A 17,952-nucleotide genomic window follows, 5' to 3' on the forward strand; every position below is an offset into this window, starting at 1 on the left:
GGAGGCGGGGACACTTCACTGTTGCACGTTGCTGAAAGGCCAAAAGCGTAGTTGAAGAGGTATAACGATTAGCCTTGACCGAAGGGTGCAGCCGATTATTTATTCCTGTAATAAGCTGCCCGGGAAGAGGCCGTCAGTGTTGCAGAGAAGCATCCCCTGCTGCCCTGCTCTGTGTTGTGTGCCTTGTGCTCACGGTTCTTTTATCAGAGAGATCTCAGCACCCAGAGGTGCACTGAATCCAGACTCAACTTTGCTTGGCGCTGCATAAATGCAAACAAAACGGTCTTTTTCTGGATCTGTGTGTCTCTTGATCAGTGGTATCTTTTCTGCCTCACTAGAGATAGTTCAGTTAATTTAATATTCCTATTATGCATGAAATAGAATATATTATTCTACCTGATCATAGAAGAAACATGGATACTTTATTGATGTTCTGGCCATCTTAAAAAGGGGAAACAGATTTCCTTATTGTTTTTAATAGACTATACAATAATGAATGTTTACAATAGTTTTTTAATGATCTTTTGTTACTTAAGGCAAAATATTTGAAACATTTGTTGTTTTGAGGCATTAAATATGTTTTGCAAGGTAATTAAGGAGATTAATGCCAATTATAATTGGTGTCCATTCAAAAATGTCAAACCTATTTAAGCATATTTTTCATAATAGTAGTTAATTAGTGAACTGCATTGAAGTTTACATACAGAGAGGAGGAGTTAAAAGCTAATCAGAAGAAAAGTCATGCTGCTGCAGAGCTGGAAGACATGAGCAACCTGCAGCTGACTGTCGCGAGTCCAGGAACGAGTCAAATATGTTGCTTCTTTCACTGATCTTTTATTTATTTCCTCCCACAGTATTTTAAAAAGCAGAAACGGTTAATCCCGGAAAGGACGGTGTGGAAATATTTTGTGCAGTTATGCAGTGCAGTTGAACACATGCACTCCCGCAGGGTGATGCACAGAGGTAACATTAATTCAGTCTCTTTTCACTGAATAATAATATAATGTTCCAATTAGTAAGCGCCTACATTCAAAAACAATTATGCTGATGTTCAGCCAATGCATGTTTAGAGAGGCTGGAGCTCGCAAGATGGATTTCTCCTTCTGTCTCTCTGCCTCATTGTTAAAGGATTCAGTCCGGAGTGAGTGTGGTATTAGGAAGATGAGCTGCTTTGTATTCCAGACACTGATATTAAGTAGAAGTGTCAAACTTGCCATTAGAACATGTCAGAAGTAAAATGCTGAGACTACTGGATACAGTGAACTCTAAAAAATAGTCTTCATTATATTAGCTGTAACCTTGGAGAGTTTAGAAGAGTTTTTCTGTCTTGTGAGCTTTTCTGAAATATTAATACAAATATGTCCCACACTCTCATAACCTGTTCTCCATTTTCATTAGTTATTTTTGAATCTCTTGTCTTAGAACTTTTTGTAACTTTGAGCTCTATCCAAAAATTATATTGCTTCTTTCAGCATAAATGAAATGCTTTGTGAAGGACTTGACCTGGGAAATGCAAAAATCCGGAAAGGCACCAGTGCCAATCTCTGCTGCTTGTTATTTCCTTTATCCTTTTGGAGTAGTGAATTCTTCGCTATTCTTTTTTTAGCAACATGATATCATTTTTGCTCCGCTATGCATCCCCTGATGCAGTTTATCGGTTGCACCTGAATTGGGTCTGTAGTTGGGGGCTGCCATGTGGAGCCTCCCACACCGAGCCTGCTGCACCGTGAGGAGGGACCCTCCCTGACTCGGTCCTCACGGGGCTGATGGGACACTGGGCTGCGTGTAATTTTTACACTCTGTGAACAAACTGGACCGTGTAGAGCCCAGAATTGCTGTAGATGTGGGACCATAGTTTGCCCTTGGTGTGAGGGGACCATGGTGGGCAGGACAGTTTCTTGCAGAAAACTATCATTTCCAAAGAGAAGCAGACTCATTTATTGGATTTCGATCAGTTAAAGAGGTTGCCTCTATTCTGTTGTTCCGTTTCCTACATTTTCCCTTATTGGTATTTCTTGTGTGCTGGGAATTATACTCTGATTTTTGTGTATGTGCAGAGCTTGAAGTCTTGGACGATTCTGCCTATCAAAGCTGTAAAGAAACACGTTCTGCTCGAGCCTCTTTTGTACAGAGCGCGCTCCAGGCTATGTTTCTGCTGCAGTATTAGAACCAAATAACCTTTTGCGGCTTTGACCTTTTACCTTTTTCTTCTTGCAGACATAAAACCAGCCAACGTGTTTATAACGGCCACAGGGGTGGTGAAGCTGGGAGATCTTGGATTAGGCCGGTTTTTTAGTTCTAAAACCACTGCAGCACATTCCTTAGGTAAGATGGTACTTGTGCAGTTGTCAGCTGTCATGTTCAAAGAAGTGGTGTCTGTCCCCTTGCTGTGGCAGAAGCTTGATTTGGTGGATACATACTATGTTTTCTATGATAGCTATTTTAAATACTCTTCATATGGAATTAATAGGGTTTTTTTGTTTTAAAACTCTGCTCGATATTTTGTCTGGAATGTCTGGCCTGGTAAGTGCATGATTCACAGCAAATGTAACAAATGCAGCTTTTCCACTCTAAATAGCATGTTTCTCTGCACTCTGCTTACTGGAACCAGGTGTTCCCCACCACCCCTGTTTTTAGCAGATACGGATCAGCTGTCTTACCCTGACCAGGGGTTGTGGTGGTTGGCTGAGGAGAGAGAAGCATCCAGAGCTCCCAAGAAACACCGCACTGGAGCTATTGGCTGTCTCGCAGGACTTCAAAGTAGCCTTCTGCTTTGGCTACTTACGTATAAGCCTTTGATAAAACCATGAAAATTGTTCTGTTTCCCTCTCTCTGAAGCTGCTTACCTTATAATGGAAAAAAATTGTATCATTTGTCATGACGTTTTGTGGACCAGTTGTAATCATGATGATGGTTCATTTCTTGTTCATTTTTCTGTGTTTTACAAGTAGCACGATTATACCTCCAGCATTTTTCTGGGAATTTAAGTTAAGTTGATTGGTTTAGAGCATCTGGATTCCTCTCCCTCGTTTTTACTGTTAGCATTAATTACAATGCTATAGAAAAGTATATAGTATATACAGTTCATTCTTTAAGTCTTACGGTATAAAGTATTTAATATTGTGTCTGTAACCTCTTAAGAGGTGCGTGATTTTCCGTTTTTGTTAGTGGGTCTCAATTTTTTGGGTCACAAAGGTACTTCTGTGGTACAGCAGTAAAGGGACCTTGGCTTTTAGTGTGTAAGCTCTTTTACATTTAGCTCAGTTGATTTTGGAACATCATGTGTTTGTTTCAGTATTTGTCTTTGTGCAATTTCCCCCACTGAGTAGGAGTCTTGCTCAATTGTTTCTTAGGTGCATGCAAACTTAATTGATAATACTCACCAACAACACTGGGGCTTCTCAGTGCACAAGAAAGGAAGATACATGCCTTATTTTGTGTGTGCTCAAAAAAGATGAGGCATTTCTACAGTTTACTTTTATAAAATATTAGATGTCCCTTTGCATCGAAAGCTATCCTAGGTTATATACACACTATACTTAATAAATGAAAATAAATCCTCTTCACAGAAAGTTACAATCACATCATCTGAACAGGCAAAAATATGATCATGTCTAATTATCTTATCTAGTTTGACTGCTGCACTTATTATATTAATAAGAATAAATTGGGGCTTGGAAACTGGCTGCACACGTAAGCCAAGCTCGTGACCTTTACCAGGGTTGCTCTCTCTTGAGAAAGCTCATGTAGGAAGAGTTAAGTCTTTCCTGCGCGAACCTTGCCCTTCCTCAAACCAACAACATCCTGGAAACAGGGAAATGCAAAACGCCAAAGGAGTAGCAGGGAGTGGTACTGGATGGACACACCACTATTTCCAGTGGTTCTTGTATTCAGGTAGAAACAATATTTTCACAATCAAAAAGCAGGCAGACTTGAAGCTTGCTTTCTTTTTTTGTAATTTGCCAGACATATAGGTTTGGTAGCAGCAGGAATTCTCCTGATCTTGGTTTGGGTTTAATTAAGACATTTGTTTAAGTAGCTGTGAGTGATGCAGACCGGAGCGTGGTACCCGCGCGGGCCCAGGCGGCGACGCGGGCGCTTCCCGGAGCTGCGTTGCCCCGGCAACCGCCCTGAACCATCGTTTCTCTGGCTGCTGACCCATGAATTGAACGAGTGGCTTATGCAAATATATGCATCTGATTTTTTTTTTTTTTTTTTTTCCTCTTTCGTTGTATTTACTACCATCAGACTGGCATAAAAGGGCATTAGGCAGTACCACAACCCGTCTGACAAGTGTACCACCGGGCTGTGGCAGCGCAGCCGCCACCGCGTCAGGAACGGGAGCTGTAATTAGAGCAAGGAACAGAATGAACGTCAGACGAATTACCAGGCAGCAGATCATATTTGTCAGGAAGGATTGCATACATAAAAATTAAGTGACAGTACATGCCGGGGTAATGAAAGAAAAATGAAAGATTTGCCCATACGCAGCTTGCGAGATGCAGGCGGGCGCCGGGCTCGGGGCCGCGGCAGGATGGGCAGCGGGTGACCGTGGGGCAGGGAAAGCCCTGGAACAGCTCCGCGGGCGGACCCACGAGAGGGGAACCGGGGCACCTCCTGTGTCAGCGAGTGCCAGTGCTGCGCTGGGTGACGGACACCGGGGACCCGCCGGTGCCTGGAGGGTGCGGGTGCATTCGCCGGGTGGCTCCTCCGCTGCCGCTTCCCCTTCTCCCCGGGTGACTGGTGAGAGCAGGCAGGAGATACTTTTCCATAGGGAAAAGCTCTTCATGCACAGGCTTTACCAGAAAACTCCCATGTTTTAAAGGTGACGAGTGTTGAGCTCTGAGGTGGCCATCCAGAGGAATATCTTGCCAATTAAGGCTATTCTTATATGCTTGTTAGAAAGTTTAAGTCATTAACTCTGCTGTAAAACCTAATTAGTTATAAGACAAAAATTACAAATAGCAGAGCATATTTAAAAACTGCCTAGGCTTTGGAAAACTTAGCAGTAAGTTGGTAGGTTTCGTTTTACTAGGAGCCGTAATAAATACAGATAATTCCTGTTAATATTAAAATGGATAACTTTATTGTGAACTGGTATAATGCTCACTTTTATCCAAATAAACTTGGCATTATCCAAAGCTTCTGATTTGCTTTACATTTTGAATAAAAAAAGAGAAAGAAAACAAACCGATTTTACACAGAATTGTTTTGTTATGGTGGAAAGGTTTTATTATTTATTGTTGGGCAGGAATAAACTTGGAGCAGATATTCCTTTTGGGGGATGCGTTTAAGCCAAAGCTCCCAGCTGAGAACGTGCACACAGGTGAATGGGGCGCGTGGGCTGGGACACGTTCCTCGGGTCGCTCGTTGGAGATGAGGGTAGGACAGGGAGTTGCTGCAGTCATGAGAAGAGCTCTCTTCTAAATGGACTCTTTGTCTTTTTTTTTCTTTTGCTTGCCAAGCCAGTTTCCCATCTGAAGCAAAATCACAGTACTTCAAGGGACTAGTAAGCAGTTCTTGTTAAGAAAAAATGGACACAAGAAACCTGTTTAAAATTTCAGCAGCCAGTTTTCTGCGCATTTTGAGAAATTTTGGCCTTTTGGTCTGTGCCTGGAGACAGTATTTGTTGAAGAAAAGATTGCTGCAGAATCACTGCAGGTATATTGTACTGCCTACAGGAAAAAGCAAAACAAACAAACAAGAACTACAAAGACTTTGGGTAGGGTTGTGTATCTAATTAAATAGTAATAAGAAAAAAATAGAGAGCTTAGAGCAACAGGTCTTACAAAAACAGCTGCAATATTATGCACAAAATATTTATTCTCTTTCGCAAGGATAAGTAGATTTAATATTTTAAAAATTTTTCTTTCCCCCCCCTTGAAACAATTAGTGGGGATACCTCACACTGAGATTTGAAGGAATTTGAAGTATATTTTAGTGCCTTTGCCCACTGTTTCACTTCAGCTAATTCCCAAAGGTTGAGCTGATTCCCAAGTTCTCCTTCTGGGAAAAGACCTCAGCCTTCTTGTTGGAAATACACCCCAAGTAATGTAAATGTTTAGAAATAGACAGTTGTGAACTAGACTGCTTTTAAATAATGCTGTCAGTTTTTCTTGGTAACCCACAGCATGTCTGGAGAGATGAGACAGGTGAGAGTTGTGGACTTTGGTTTCAAGTGGAATTGCTTCCCTGCTGTGTTTGCACCACCAGGTATTAAAACATATTAAAATACTCAACTCTACGTACGTTCATTGAATATGTAATAACGTGTCGTACATGTTAAAGCAAAGTTGTTAATTCTGGAAATACTTAATAGTTATTTTTAAAACTACATGGGTTTTTGTTACTCGTGGATGGCATTGCAGGTCTTTGAGCATAGTTCTTTGCCTTTTTCATTTGTAGTGACGTGTTTCAAAAATCACAAGTGTTTCAAAACATCGCAAAGTTTGTTTTGACAGGAGTGGAACATCTCCAGAACGAAGGAATGCTTTAATCAGCATTACCCCTTTGAGGCCCGCCTTGTGCTCTGATATCTCTTGGTTTGAAACTGGGAATACTCTGTAAAGATACAATAAAGGTCAGAATTTGTTAGGTTCTTTCATATTCAGAACTCTGTTCCCTGCTGTGAGAAAGTGATAGATTCAGAAACACTGTTCAGCTCAGTATTAAAGATTAGCTGGAAGGTGCTGGGGAAGGTGGAACAATAAAAGCATTCCTTATCACTTGTACTTCACAGCCAAATATGGCTATGGAGTTCGATTAATTTCAGGAGATGCTTATTTTTTATAGCACTTTAAAAAATGTACAGAGACACTTAAAATATTTGGAAATACTTTGCAGTGATTTCAGTGTAGTGGCAATGTGCCTGAAGGTGTGGGAGGGGAGGTGCTCAGCTGTGGTACGTCGAATCCAGTGAAGGAGACTCCTGGTAGACCCTCCTAAAAGTGTGAACTGGATTTTCTGTCGTTTTGCCGGCATGCAGCTCAGGAGGGATTTCACAGGGAGCTCGGCGTGCCTGTGCACGCGGGTTGCTGTAGTGCACAGGTGGGGTTTGTAATTCCAGCTACAGACAAAAGAAATTTAATTTTATTTCTGGAATAACTTTGCCGCCTTTGCCTGTGTGTTTTCCTGGTGAAACAAGAGACTCTGCTCTTAATCCAACTCAGAATAATTCGCGTGTCCCTGGCTGGAGTGTTGCGGTGCTGGAGCTGCGCGCACAGCGCTGGGCACAGGGGAGAAACGTTTGGCAGCGCTGCTGAACAAGTGAAGTGTTTTGACCTTCAGGAACACAATGGGAAGATGCTTCCTTAGTCATCTTCTCTACCGTTTTGCGACCTTTGTAACTTTAAAGGCATTACTCCACTAGCTGGTGATTAATATTGAATCTGAACAATATTTTTGTATTTTCAGCAAGGCAAATACCAAAGAAAGTTTCTGATTAATAGCCTCTGATTAGACTGTTCTTGTCAAATTGACTAATGTAATGCAATGGTGAGCCCTGACTGATTGCACTGGAAGCCTTGTGTGGTTTTTCTAGAAGATGCTCATTACAGAAAATTCCCGTGTAATGTTGGACAGGCCATAAAGGGAATTGGGCTTGTCAGTCTTTTATCATGACAGTTATTTAAATATTAATGCGTCAGTTTTGAAACGCAGAGACCTGCTTGTTCGTACATTTGCTGACAACACTACAGTAATGATAGGTAAATGTGCAAGGTATACTTCATAAAATTAGCTCAGGCGTGGACTGCTCCACAGACCCGTTAATATAGTGGAACAGACTAATGCATGGAAAATCAAATACAGACTATAACGCACTCATCCGTATTATAAACCCTGTCATTCTGCTTTGATCAAAGGTCGTTTTAAGGCATTATCTGAAATGACAATGTTAGCCTACCAAGTAGACCCCTGCTAACATGGAAGGCAAGGCCATAACTTTAGAGCCCACACGTTATTATTTGCTCTGAGCTTGTCATGCAAGTGACCCAGAATAACTGATGGCAAGAGCAGCTCCGGCCGGAGGCCGCCCCTGGCAGCGGCACTCTGGAGCACGAAGGCTTTGGGGAGCGGGAGCGGGAGGGATCCTCACGTCCCCCCTCAGCTGCCGGCCCTGCTCGGGGTGACGGCTGCAGCGGCTCCGGCTTCGCCTGCGCCGGGAGCTCCCGGCAGGCTCGGAACAGCAGCGGCACCGAGCAGCTGAAGGCAGGGAGGTGTCTTATGCGCTGGTGCTCAGTGGGGACTCCCGAAACTGTCTTCAGGAGTTTCACGTAATGAATCACCATGTCTTCTGCAGCTGCACGTTTTTTAAGCAGGAAAATGAATCGGTGCTATTCCAACCAAGTCAGTTCTCGTACAGAAATCTGGCAACTGTGTGCGAATAACTTGGAGAGCTGTACCGTCCATCGTGTGCGTCTGCATGCACGTGGGAGAGATCCACGGAAAGCCTTGTTGGATTCTTTGAATGAGTCCTGACTGCTTTTGGTGTTCTGTGAAGTTAATCTGTGCAGCCTGTTAAAAATTATTAACTATTAACAGAACGCGGGTCTCATCCGTACATAGAGGCCTTTCCTGGCAAGTAAAACCAGCCGCATCTGCGACAGTGTTGGTTTGGCATGCCCCAGGCTGGATGTGGTATTACTGACCATGGAAATACAATAATCTCCATGGGCTATTTTTCCTCTATTGTAGGAATTTGCAAAAAAGTGATTTCTCATTAGGGTACTCTTCACCTGGAAAATGAAGTAATTTGGTATTTGAATGACCTGCAAGCACAAGCTGAGTTTATCATATAGAGCAGCTGATTACTGAAAGTCCTGGGGAACCAACTAAAGGAGCCAGTGAGGGGTGTGATCCCTTTCCTGGGTACTTGGCCTGTTTTGGGAAGCCGATTATTATTATTTTTTATATATATATAAATGTATTCCTGTAACATCTTCTGTTTCACACTAATGCCATAGGATTAATTTTTCATTATATGCTACATATCTGAATAGCTCTGAGTAAAAATTGTTGAGGCTCAGTAGACTCAAGGTTTGGGCATATAGATGCATGAGAGTAATGTAGAATAAAGATTGAAGGGTGTTGGCTTGGGATGGGGGCAGCTGTTGGGTTTGTTCTGAGCTGAGCTGCTGACTTTTCACCCCAGAGAAAGAAAATACCTTGAGGATTTAAGACGGAATAGGTGCTGGAACACGATCCCAGTTTACCCCACAGAAAACTTAAGACTTCAGAACACCACAGTTGGCAGCTGCAATGTGGACTCGGGTGGGCTCGGCACGGTGTGGTCTGAAGTGACTTTGTTCAGGTGTCGCTCCCATGGCAGCAGCTTTGTGCTGGGGTTTCTGTGCACTCGGCAGCGTTGCGTTTGCCTTGCAGGAAGCTGTTGCTTTCCTCCCCCAAACTCATTTGTTTCCTACAGCGTGCAAACCCCTCCTTAGGAACGCCGGGGGAAGGTGCTGCCTGTTCTTCCCCCTCTCACACCATCCTTCATCTGCTTATTAGTCCTCCAGCTGTCTGCAGGCAGCTTTTCAAATGGAGAAATTGTAAACTGAATGTTACAGGCAAATTAAACATTTGCCATCTTGTGAGGAAAGGTCTTTAATTAGGAGAAGGATACACTGGAAAGCCAAAAGCAAAAAAAAAAATTGACAGGGGATGGGCAAGCAGAGGAAGCAGGAGAAAAGAGAGCATAGAAAGTCCTTGGATGTTTTAATAAATGATATATCTGAGGATTATTTGATGTAGTTGAGGCTGCCAGGATGTCTTGTATTTTCAGTACCACAACTGAAACTTATTTAGGATTTTAAAAAGAACCTTTTGAGGTAAGGAATTTATTAATAATTTCCTGTAACTCCTGTCCAAAATACTGGAGTAAATTTCTTTTGATAAAATACAGAGTTCTGGAAGTACATAGAAATCCCACAGCTTCTGATGTGACTGCAAGTTGGAGCAGTATTTTAAAGTTTGGATTTACTATCTTGGTTCTTTCAGAAGGATTTTAATACCTGTGTGGTGGTGCTGGGTTGGGTGCTTCCATTTCTCTGCTGCTGTCAATGTTCTCCTGAGCTCCCGGAGTGGTCCCGTCCGTCCGCAGCCGCCGTGTCCCGCCGGGGACGCGCTCAGGGCTTCGCGTTGTAGCAGTTACACTCACAACGTCTGCCTTGCGTTTCCGTGCTGTTGAGCGAACCAGAGGAGGATGATCCTTTACTGTCAGTCTGAGACTCTGAAGGTTCTCGGGAGACTGGGAGAGGAAGAAAACCTTCCTCAACTCTCAGAAATACAGCAGATATTTTCAGTAACGTTCACCAGCCCTCTAGCTCTGTATGTGATGACTTATTTGGTTCTACGCCTTTGAAACCACAATTTGTTTCCAAATTTTTGTGCCAATCTCTTCTAACTAGGTATTCGTGCTAAACCTAATCCTTTAATGAAGTCAAACTTCTGTATAATACAGGTTGCACAGTCACTTCTTAAGATGATAACTCCTCGTTTGTTTGTTTTTTACAGTGGGAACTCCATACTATATGTCCCCAGAAAGAATACATGAAAACGGCTATAACTTTAAATCTGATATCTGGTCTTTGGGCTGTTTATTGTATGAGGCAAGTATCTTCTAACTTTTTTTTTTCCTGGTTTGTCTTAACGACACAACACGGTACAGGAATTGAGTAGGTCAGACTTAATTTAGCTTAAGTGTTGAGAAACCTTATAAAGAGTTAACTGTTCTTGTGCTCATCGTGTGCTGCTTGAGCATGAACAGCAAAGGGCTTGTGCCGTACAGCACAGCGCTCAGGGGTAACGTAGCGCTCCCAGGAGCCGTTGAGGATGTGGAGATGCACAAGGCAGTTTGCTGCGATCCTTCTCCCTCCTGTGAGCAGAGCTGCCATCGGGGCAGCACAGTCAGAGCTTCTCCTGCATACTGCATTTGTTTTAAAAGTAGCAAATTCATTTGAATGTAAGCTTCTGGTTTGTTAAATTGAATTCTGACCAATTGGACTCCCTCATTTTAATTTTGGGAGCTTTCAGTAAAGAAAAATAGTTTTTATGTAATGTGAAATCGGTTTCTCTAACTTTATATTAGACTCCAGCTGGAATTTTTTCTAATTGTACGTTGTCTTCTAGCCAAATGCACAGATACAAAGCAGGCACAGTTTGTATGAACTATGCACTCAGTGTGCAACTTTTTTCTTAAAAGCTATTACATATATTTTGAAAAGAAGTGCTATGATTTTATAACAGCACTTGTGAGTTTTGTGATTTCATTTTTAGCAGGGATCACAGGGTACTAGACAGTCGTGTACTCATTTATAATCTAATCTTAATCCTTTTTTGAATGTATGCATCTTTGAATTCAAGTGACAGTGCATGTCAGCATTTAGAAAGCTTTTATCCCAGCCCAGAGAACTAAAACTCCTTGGGATATTTAGTAATAGGAATATTGCTCACATCCTCTTTGGATAACAAATTATGTGAACTGTTGACATTTTGCTTCCCACTACAACTTCTCGTAACCACATGGAATTAGAGAATAAACAGAAATGTCATTTATTTTGTGAGGACATCAGATGTGGCAACTACTATGGCTAAGCCTTTTAGGACAATATGGTACATGGGTAAATTTTCCCATAACTTGTCAGTGTTTCTGTGTTTGGGGCAGAACACTCGTGTAACGCAGCTCGGTGCCCGTTGGGTGCAGTGACGCCGGCGTCGCTGAGCTGAACACTCGTGTAACGCAGCTCGGTGCCCGTTGGGTGCAGTGACGCCGGCGTCACTGAGCTGAACACTCGTGTAACGCAGCTCGGTGCCCGTTGGGTGCGGTGACGCCGGCGTCACTGAGCTGAACACTCGTGTAACGCAGCTCGGGTCGGACTTGCCGAGTCTGTGGGTCCCCAGGTGACCGAGGTGACACCGCTGCGCCGGGCTGCTCCGGGGCTCTGCTGGAGATTCCACATTCATGCAGAGAGAAATATTTAGCGTTGTGCTAAAATATGTTTTTGTTGCATGCAATATGGTCCCCTTATGGCACAGGAGTCTTGGTGCTCCTTATGTTACAAGATGCTGACTTAATTGCGCACTAAACGTAATTCCCTAGTAGGAGTAGCAGTACTATAGTAACGTGAAAGATTTGGCATGTGAAGCATTTTGAAATTTACTTCCTACATAGATCAGCCTTAACTTTGTGAACACGAGTGGTGAGATCTTAGAATTCCAAGGAGGACTGGACAGTTCCCCGTTCTGTGTTCAGAAGATAAACAGCTACTTGACTTTTTAAACTTTTTAGAATTTGAAAACTGAAAAATTGAGTTCTTATGTCTTTGAAGGAGCTGTATTTTATCATGACTAATTTCTTGTAACAAGAATGTTTTTCCGTTTGGCTTAAAAGTAAGGAAGCAATGTTTGTTTGGTTATGAGTCACTTTGGATATTTCTCCGGATAGATTGTGTAGATAAGCTGCAGAGAGATTGAATGTACAAATTGCCTTCAGAGACACGCGTGTCCACTGGAATCCACTCAGGGCACACTGAGGGGCTGGGGATGTGATGCCACACAGCACCACTTAACTTTGACGTTGATAATCATACAGTGATTTTTATTAAATCTTATCAATACAGTAGTAACTGTCTTCATCCCTCACTTCCCATAGATATCTGTCAGCAAGATAACTTGGAGGGGATAAAAATAAGTTGTTAATTCCTAGAATATAGCTTCAAGCAACAACTTCAGCAGTTCCGGGAAGACAATCAATTTAAACTCTAACAGTGATTCCTATATATACGTATTTTTTAACCAGTCATGCTGCATGGTGGTCATTTTAAATGGAGATGTAGCTGTCCGGCGGTAATTGCTCTAATCAAAATGTCAGAGGCAAACCCCGCTGTAGCATCGCAAACTGTTGTTAGTGCGATGTTTGGAGCACCTGTGGCCGCAGCCCTGCCGCCCCCGCTGCCTTGGTCGCACGTCTCTGCCATCTCTTGCCATTCTGCCCCTGCGCGTACCACCCCAAGCCCTGTGCTGGTTCCTCCTCATTCCTCCCCTTGTGCACTTGACTGCTTAACTAGACTTGGAAAGAAGAGTTAATGGGAATTGAAAATCTCTTTCAACCTTACTGACATTATTGGTGTTTTTATTGAAATCTCAGAGACCTTGTTTAACCCTTGATTGCCTTTGGTGCCTTTCCTAATGTGCCATTAGTGTTTTGCTTGGAACAGCCTTGTGTGCCAGGCTCCCCAGTTTTGGTTTAACTGATTGAGAGCAGTCCGCTATCAATCTCTAATTGGACATTAGTGTCTCTAATTGGAGTTTGTAATTTTTTTCCACTATTACTGTGATGCCCGTGATGATACAACTTCACTCTTTGCTTCAAAAACGTGCAAAAGGCCGCAAGCAGGGGCTGTCGGGGCTTCATTCACAAGTGACACCTGCCCCTGAGGTGCTTTTGCACTGATTTCCCAGAGCAACCAGTGTGTCTGCAAATAAGCAAGGAAGAAAGATAATCACTTTAAGTGATTTAAAAGACAAGTTTGTGATTTAAACCAAGGATAGCTTATCTTGATGTGTCCTGCCTTGCTTAACACTTGGATGCGTGTCAATGGTAATAAAGTTTGGTAAGACACCCCAGCTGTAGTACTGGGGCCATTAAATCCTTTGCATTTATGAAATATTTTCTCTTTTCTCTCCAGATGGCAGCTCTTCAGAGTCCTTTCTATGGAGATAAGATGAACCTGTTTTCTCTTTGCCAAAAAATAGAGCAATGTGACTACCCGCCTCTTCCAGCTGAACATTATTCTGAGAAGGTAAAGGGGAGCGGTTGTGCAGGGCAGCGCGGGGAGGGAGCCGGCTGGCCGGAGCACCCCGGGCACCCTCCGCGCTGGCTCGGGAAACTGTCGCTGTGGTGTGTGACCATTAACAGCTGAACTGAGACAGAAAAGGAGATTTCTTCATGTGGGGAGTATTTTGAAACTGAAAGTCTGTGGCCCTGGCAAAACCCAACAAGCAACCATGGGAAAACCCTCTCCTTTGCTTCCTTTCCCTTGAAATAACGGCATAAACCAGTGCTTCAGTTGTTGTTTGTGAAGTCTTCAGTGGGTAACAAGGGGGGAAAGGTTCTTTTGAAGAAAAAGATGGGGAGGGGAGGAAAGCTATTTAGTTTAATGCGATAAGCATCTATACAGCAGCCGTACAGGGCTTTTTAAAGTCTGGAGTTTGTGCATATGAAAACGAGGGATGGAGAGCAGTAGCTGAACTGGAATATATAAAAAAATTGTCCCTGTGCATGTTTGCTCGGCGATGTTTCACTTCAGCTGCAACAATGAGTGTTGATTTCGTTCAGGGCTTTTTGAGTGAGTTAGTTGGGGTTTTTTTTCCCTTACCTATACAAACCAGCTGTTTTTCCTTACCTCCTCATCCAGTTACAGTTGCCTTCTGTTTGAAAGGAAATGGCTAATGTAATTTTAAATGTTCACTATATCCTTTGGGGGTTTTCTTTTGTTTTATTCTACCTCGGAGTTCTGAGGAGCAGAGGCGGGCTGCAGGGCAATAGCACATGCAGCGGCAGCAGGTCTGGTCTCCACCCTGAGAGGGACCCTGTACCACACATTTAACATTTTCCTTAGTTTTTTACTTGCTAAGTAACTCCTGCAAAAAGATTGTTTGAGAACTGTTCTGCAAGGGTGGGGTTTTAAAATTCTTTCCCCCCCGAGCTGCCGTAGCAGCAGGTCCCGCTCCGCGCTCCCGGTTACCGTGCTGCTGTAGCTTGTGTTCCAGGAGATGCCGCTGGCAGCAGGAATTAGCGTAAGTTGACAGATGTGTTTCCTGTCTTTACAATTACTGTCTGTTTGCTTCCCTCTGGCAGTGCTAAAGAGTGTGTGTAGTGCAGTGATACAATCCAGGGTGAGAAGGATGGTTTAAAGCTCAAAGGCGCCAGGTCCCAGAGAACTCGACTCCAGATGGTGTTCATACACTATTAACAGAACGCTTGACAAAGTCTGAGGGCGGCTGTGCCGTTGGCTGGAGCTCATCCCGCTGCACGAGCTGCCGCTTCTCACCGGAACCGCACAGAGCTCCACGTTTGTGAACCTTAGAACGTGACTCCACCACGAACAATGTTTGGTTTAGTATATACTTTAAAAGTTTGGATTTTCAGATGCTTTTGGGGTGGACAGTCAAAGGAGAAGGTGTGTTGGTGTCTCCCAACAGCCAAGGCAGGTGAAGCGCCTGCAGCAGCAAGTTGCACCAGGAGTTTGTTCTTCCTGCGGCCGGTGGGTGGGTGGTTATTTCCATCTAGACATTGCGTCTTCCCTCAAGAGCGAATGTCTCCGTTTTAGATTGAAAGGGCGGAGTCTTTATCACCACTCTAATATTATCACTGCTGCAGGTTTGTGAGTGATGCGGGGAAGCAGCAAAGCCTTTCCATCCTCCTGCCCGCAGGCGCTGGGGATGAGGCTGCGCTGCCGAAACCTTGTGATGCTCTGGAGCCATCGGTGCGTCTTCCCTTGACCTCAGTAACGTGGCCTCAGAGCAAAGTTCTGGCTGTAGGCTGACTGCTGATCAGTGAATATTTTAGTTGCAGTGTTGTTTTAGATGAACAAGGCAGAGCATTTATTGAAGCATGCCTGCTTTAATGGTGTGTCAGTGCTGTTCCTCTCTGTAGCCTTTTGTGGCAAACCGGTCCAAATCCTCCCATGATCCGCTGCTGTGCTGCTTGTAGCAGGAGGAGCTGGGACTCCAGCCAGGATTAGTTTTCTATATCGGGAACAAATTTGCTAGTAATTGGAGATAGCGGTTGGCGGTGCTTATCAAGGCTGGGTCTGCCAGTTCCGTGGAGATGCTGGTGAGATGCCTGTGCCGTCCTGGCCATGGACAGAGGACAGAACTTCCCAGGCTGTAAGTGCTGTGCCTGTGTGGGAGCACAGCTGCTGTCGGACACATCGTGCTGATAGCGCGGGCTCCGCTCAGAGCTTTAGAGGCATTTTCATTTGTGGGCATCCCGTGGTGATCTTGTCTGATAGGGGCGGAGATGCGTGTTAAGTCCTTGGGGTCTCGGCGGTGACAGAGGCAGCAGCCCCTGCCCTGGGCGCAGTGGAGCTGGGCTTGCTCTGGCCTGGCCAGGGCTTTGTGTTGCACGTGGTGTGACAGAGGTGGTTGGCAGTGACTGTGTCACACCGCGTCCTGGCTGCCGGTGCTGCCCGTCTGTCTGTCTGTCCGTCTGTGCTGCCTGTGCGGCCACGCTGCCCCCGGGAATCCCACAGAAACGTGGGCCGGGCGCAGCCGCAGCTCGGGGCCTCGTTCCATCCAGAGCTGAAACCTCGTCGAGGACACTCAGTAATGCAGCTGATGCTGTGTGCTTGGTAGCTCTATGGTCATGCTTTTAATTACCATTAAAATAATTGGCACCGTGGCTACTGGGAGGATGTGAGAAGATCAGAGGCTCAAGGCTGTTTCTCCTGGTGCCTCCGGGGTACGAGCAGCTTTCAGAGTCTGTATAATTAAAAGCTACAATCTTTCATGTGCACAATAAAGAGGGTTGGGAGGTGGAGAGACTTGAGCCCTTCTGCATTTTATTTATTAAACATAATCAATGACCAGTTTCTCTTCTTCACAAAGGTTTTTAGGAAACACTGGTGTTTGACAGCCCTGCTCCAGTATTTTAAGATACACGAGTGCTGTTCAGACTTCATGCATTAAAAGCCCTGAAGCGGCCGGTTACCGGGCTGGCTGTGGAAAGGGCAGCGCAGCCGCGGTACAGGGAGCTCTGCTCAGCATCCCCGTCTCAGCGTGTTCTCCACGGAGCCCCAGGGAACCCCCGGCCACAGCACTTAGAAACGGGGACGTGAAATCCACTGGGCTCTGTGGCAGATTCAAACCTTCAGTGCTGAGGGTTTGGTGGAAAAGGTTCTTCCTGGTCCTTCTGTAGGGTGGAGAGACACAGGACAGGAAGGGTGGGCACTTTGCAACCTGCCCAGGAACGTCTGCAGCCAAGGCTCCAGCTCCTGTCCTGGACTCCAGTCGTCAGACAAACGTACCCGTTGCCTTTCCCAGTAAGAAACGCACAGATTCATTCACGTTTGCCTGTTTTCTGTCTTTCAGCTGCGGGAGCTGGTCAGCATGTGCATATACCCTGATCCAGATCAGAGACCTGACATCGGTTACGTGCACCAAATAGCAAAACAAATGCATGTCTGGACCTCCAGCACATGAAGCGGCCGCGCTCCAGAAGCCAGCACAGCTTAGTCTTACTTGAATTATTTTTCTCAGATGAAACCGACTGGTGCCTGGTCACACAAGTGAGAGGGTTGAGCACTCGTAGCAGGATGCTCCATTATTCTGCAGGTTATTTGACAAGGACTCTTACAAGGTGGTCATGCTTTAAAGTGAAGATTCTGTGAGGTATTGCAAGTGATTGATTTTTTTTTTTTTTTTTTTTTTTTTTTTTTTTTTAAGGCCAATAACATGTTACAGATGTAGATCATTTAAGGGTCCTTTCTTAAAACTGTCGTGTGTAATCTAGGCTAGATTATATTAACAAGGTGTCAGCATTTGACACACCCCTTCTATCTTAACTGTAATGTGAAATATTGAAATAATTCCTTCAGTGAAATCACTTTATACTAATGTAAGAATTACAGTAGATTTTGTGTAATTTGTATAACTGCTACTTTGCCTCTTCTGCAAAAGGTTAATAGCAAATTCAGTTTTTACTTTGTGTATTTTAAAGCAGCCATTTATGTGTTTTTATTAATTCCCTTCTCTTCAGACTTAGGAACTGGGAAGGGTTGGGGGGTGGGAAACACATTTGTTTCAAGATTTTTTTTTTTTTTTAATTGAAAATTTAGAGTGAGTATTTTGCTGATGCATTTATCTGTTAACTTGGCTACAGCCAATGAGAGAAGTTAAGCGTGTACCTGGGGAAAAAGAAGAAAAACATGCCAAACCAACCCAGAACAAGCA

At 44.1% G+C, this 17,952-nt stretch overlaps 1 protein-coding gene across 2 annotated transcripts in view; it reads left to right on the forward strand.

Moving 5' to 3' along the window:
* NEK6 (NIMA related kinase 6) overlaps positions 1-17,442 on the forward strand; it is a 51,240-nt gene extending 33,798 nt beyond the window's left edge. For both annotated transcript variants that reach the window (XM_065648214.1, XM_065648213.1), the window contains exons 6-10: positions 855-963; positions 2,218-2,325; positions 10,513-10,607; positions 13,686-13,799; positions 17,092-17,442. In XM_065648214.1, coding sequence (XP_065504286.1) covers positions 855-963; positions 2,218-2,325; positions 10,513-10,607; positions 13,686-13,799; positions 17,092-17,202 — 537 coding nt within the window. In that variant the 3' untranslated portion in view covers positions 17,203-17,442. The remainder of the gene's footprint in view (positions 1-854; positions 964-2,217; positions 2,326-10,512; positions 10,608-13,685; positions 13,800-17,091) is intronic.
* The last annotated feature ends 510 nt before the right edge of the window (positions 17,443-17,952 follow it).

The sequence above is a fragment of the Caloenas nicobarica genome, chromosome 19 (assembly GCF_036013445.1).
Source record: "Caloenas nicobarica isolate bCalNic1 chromosome 19, bCalNic1.hap1, whole genome shotgun sequence".
Classification (NCBI taxonomy): Eukaryota; Metazoa; Chordata; class Aves; order Columbiformes; family Columbidae; genus Caloenas; species Caloenas nicobarica.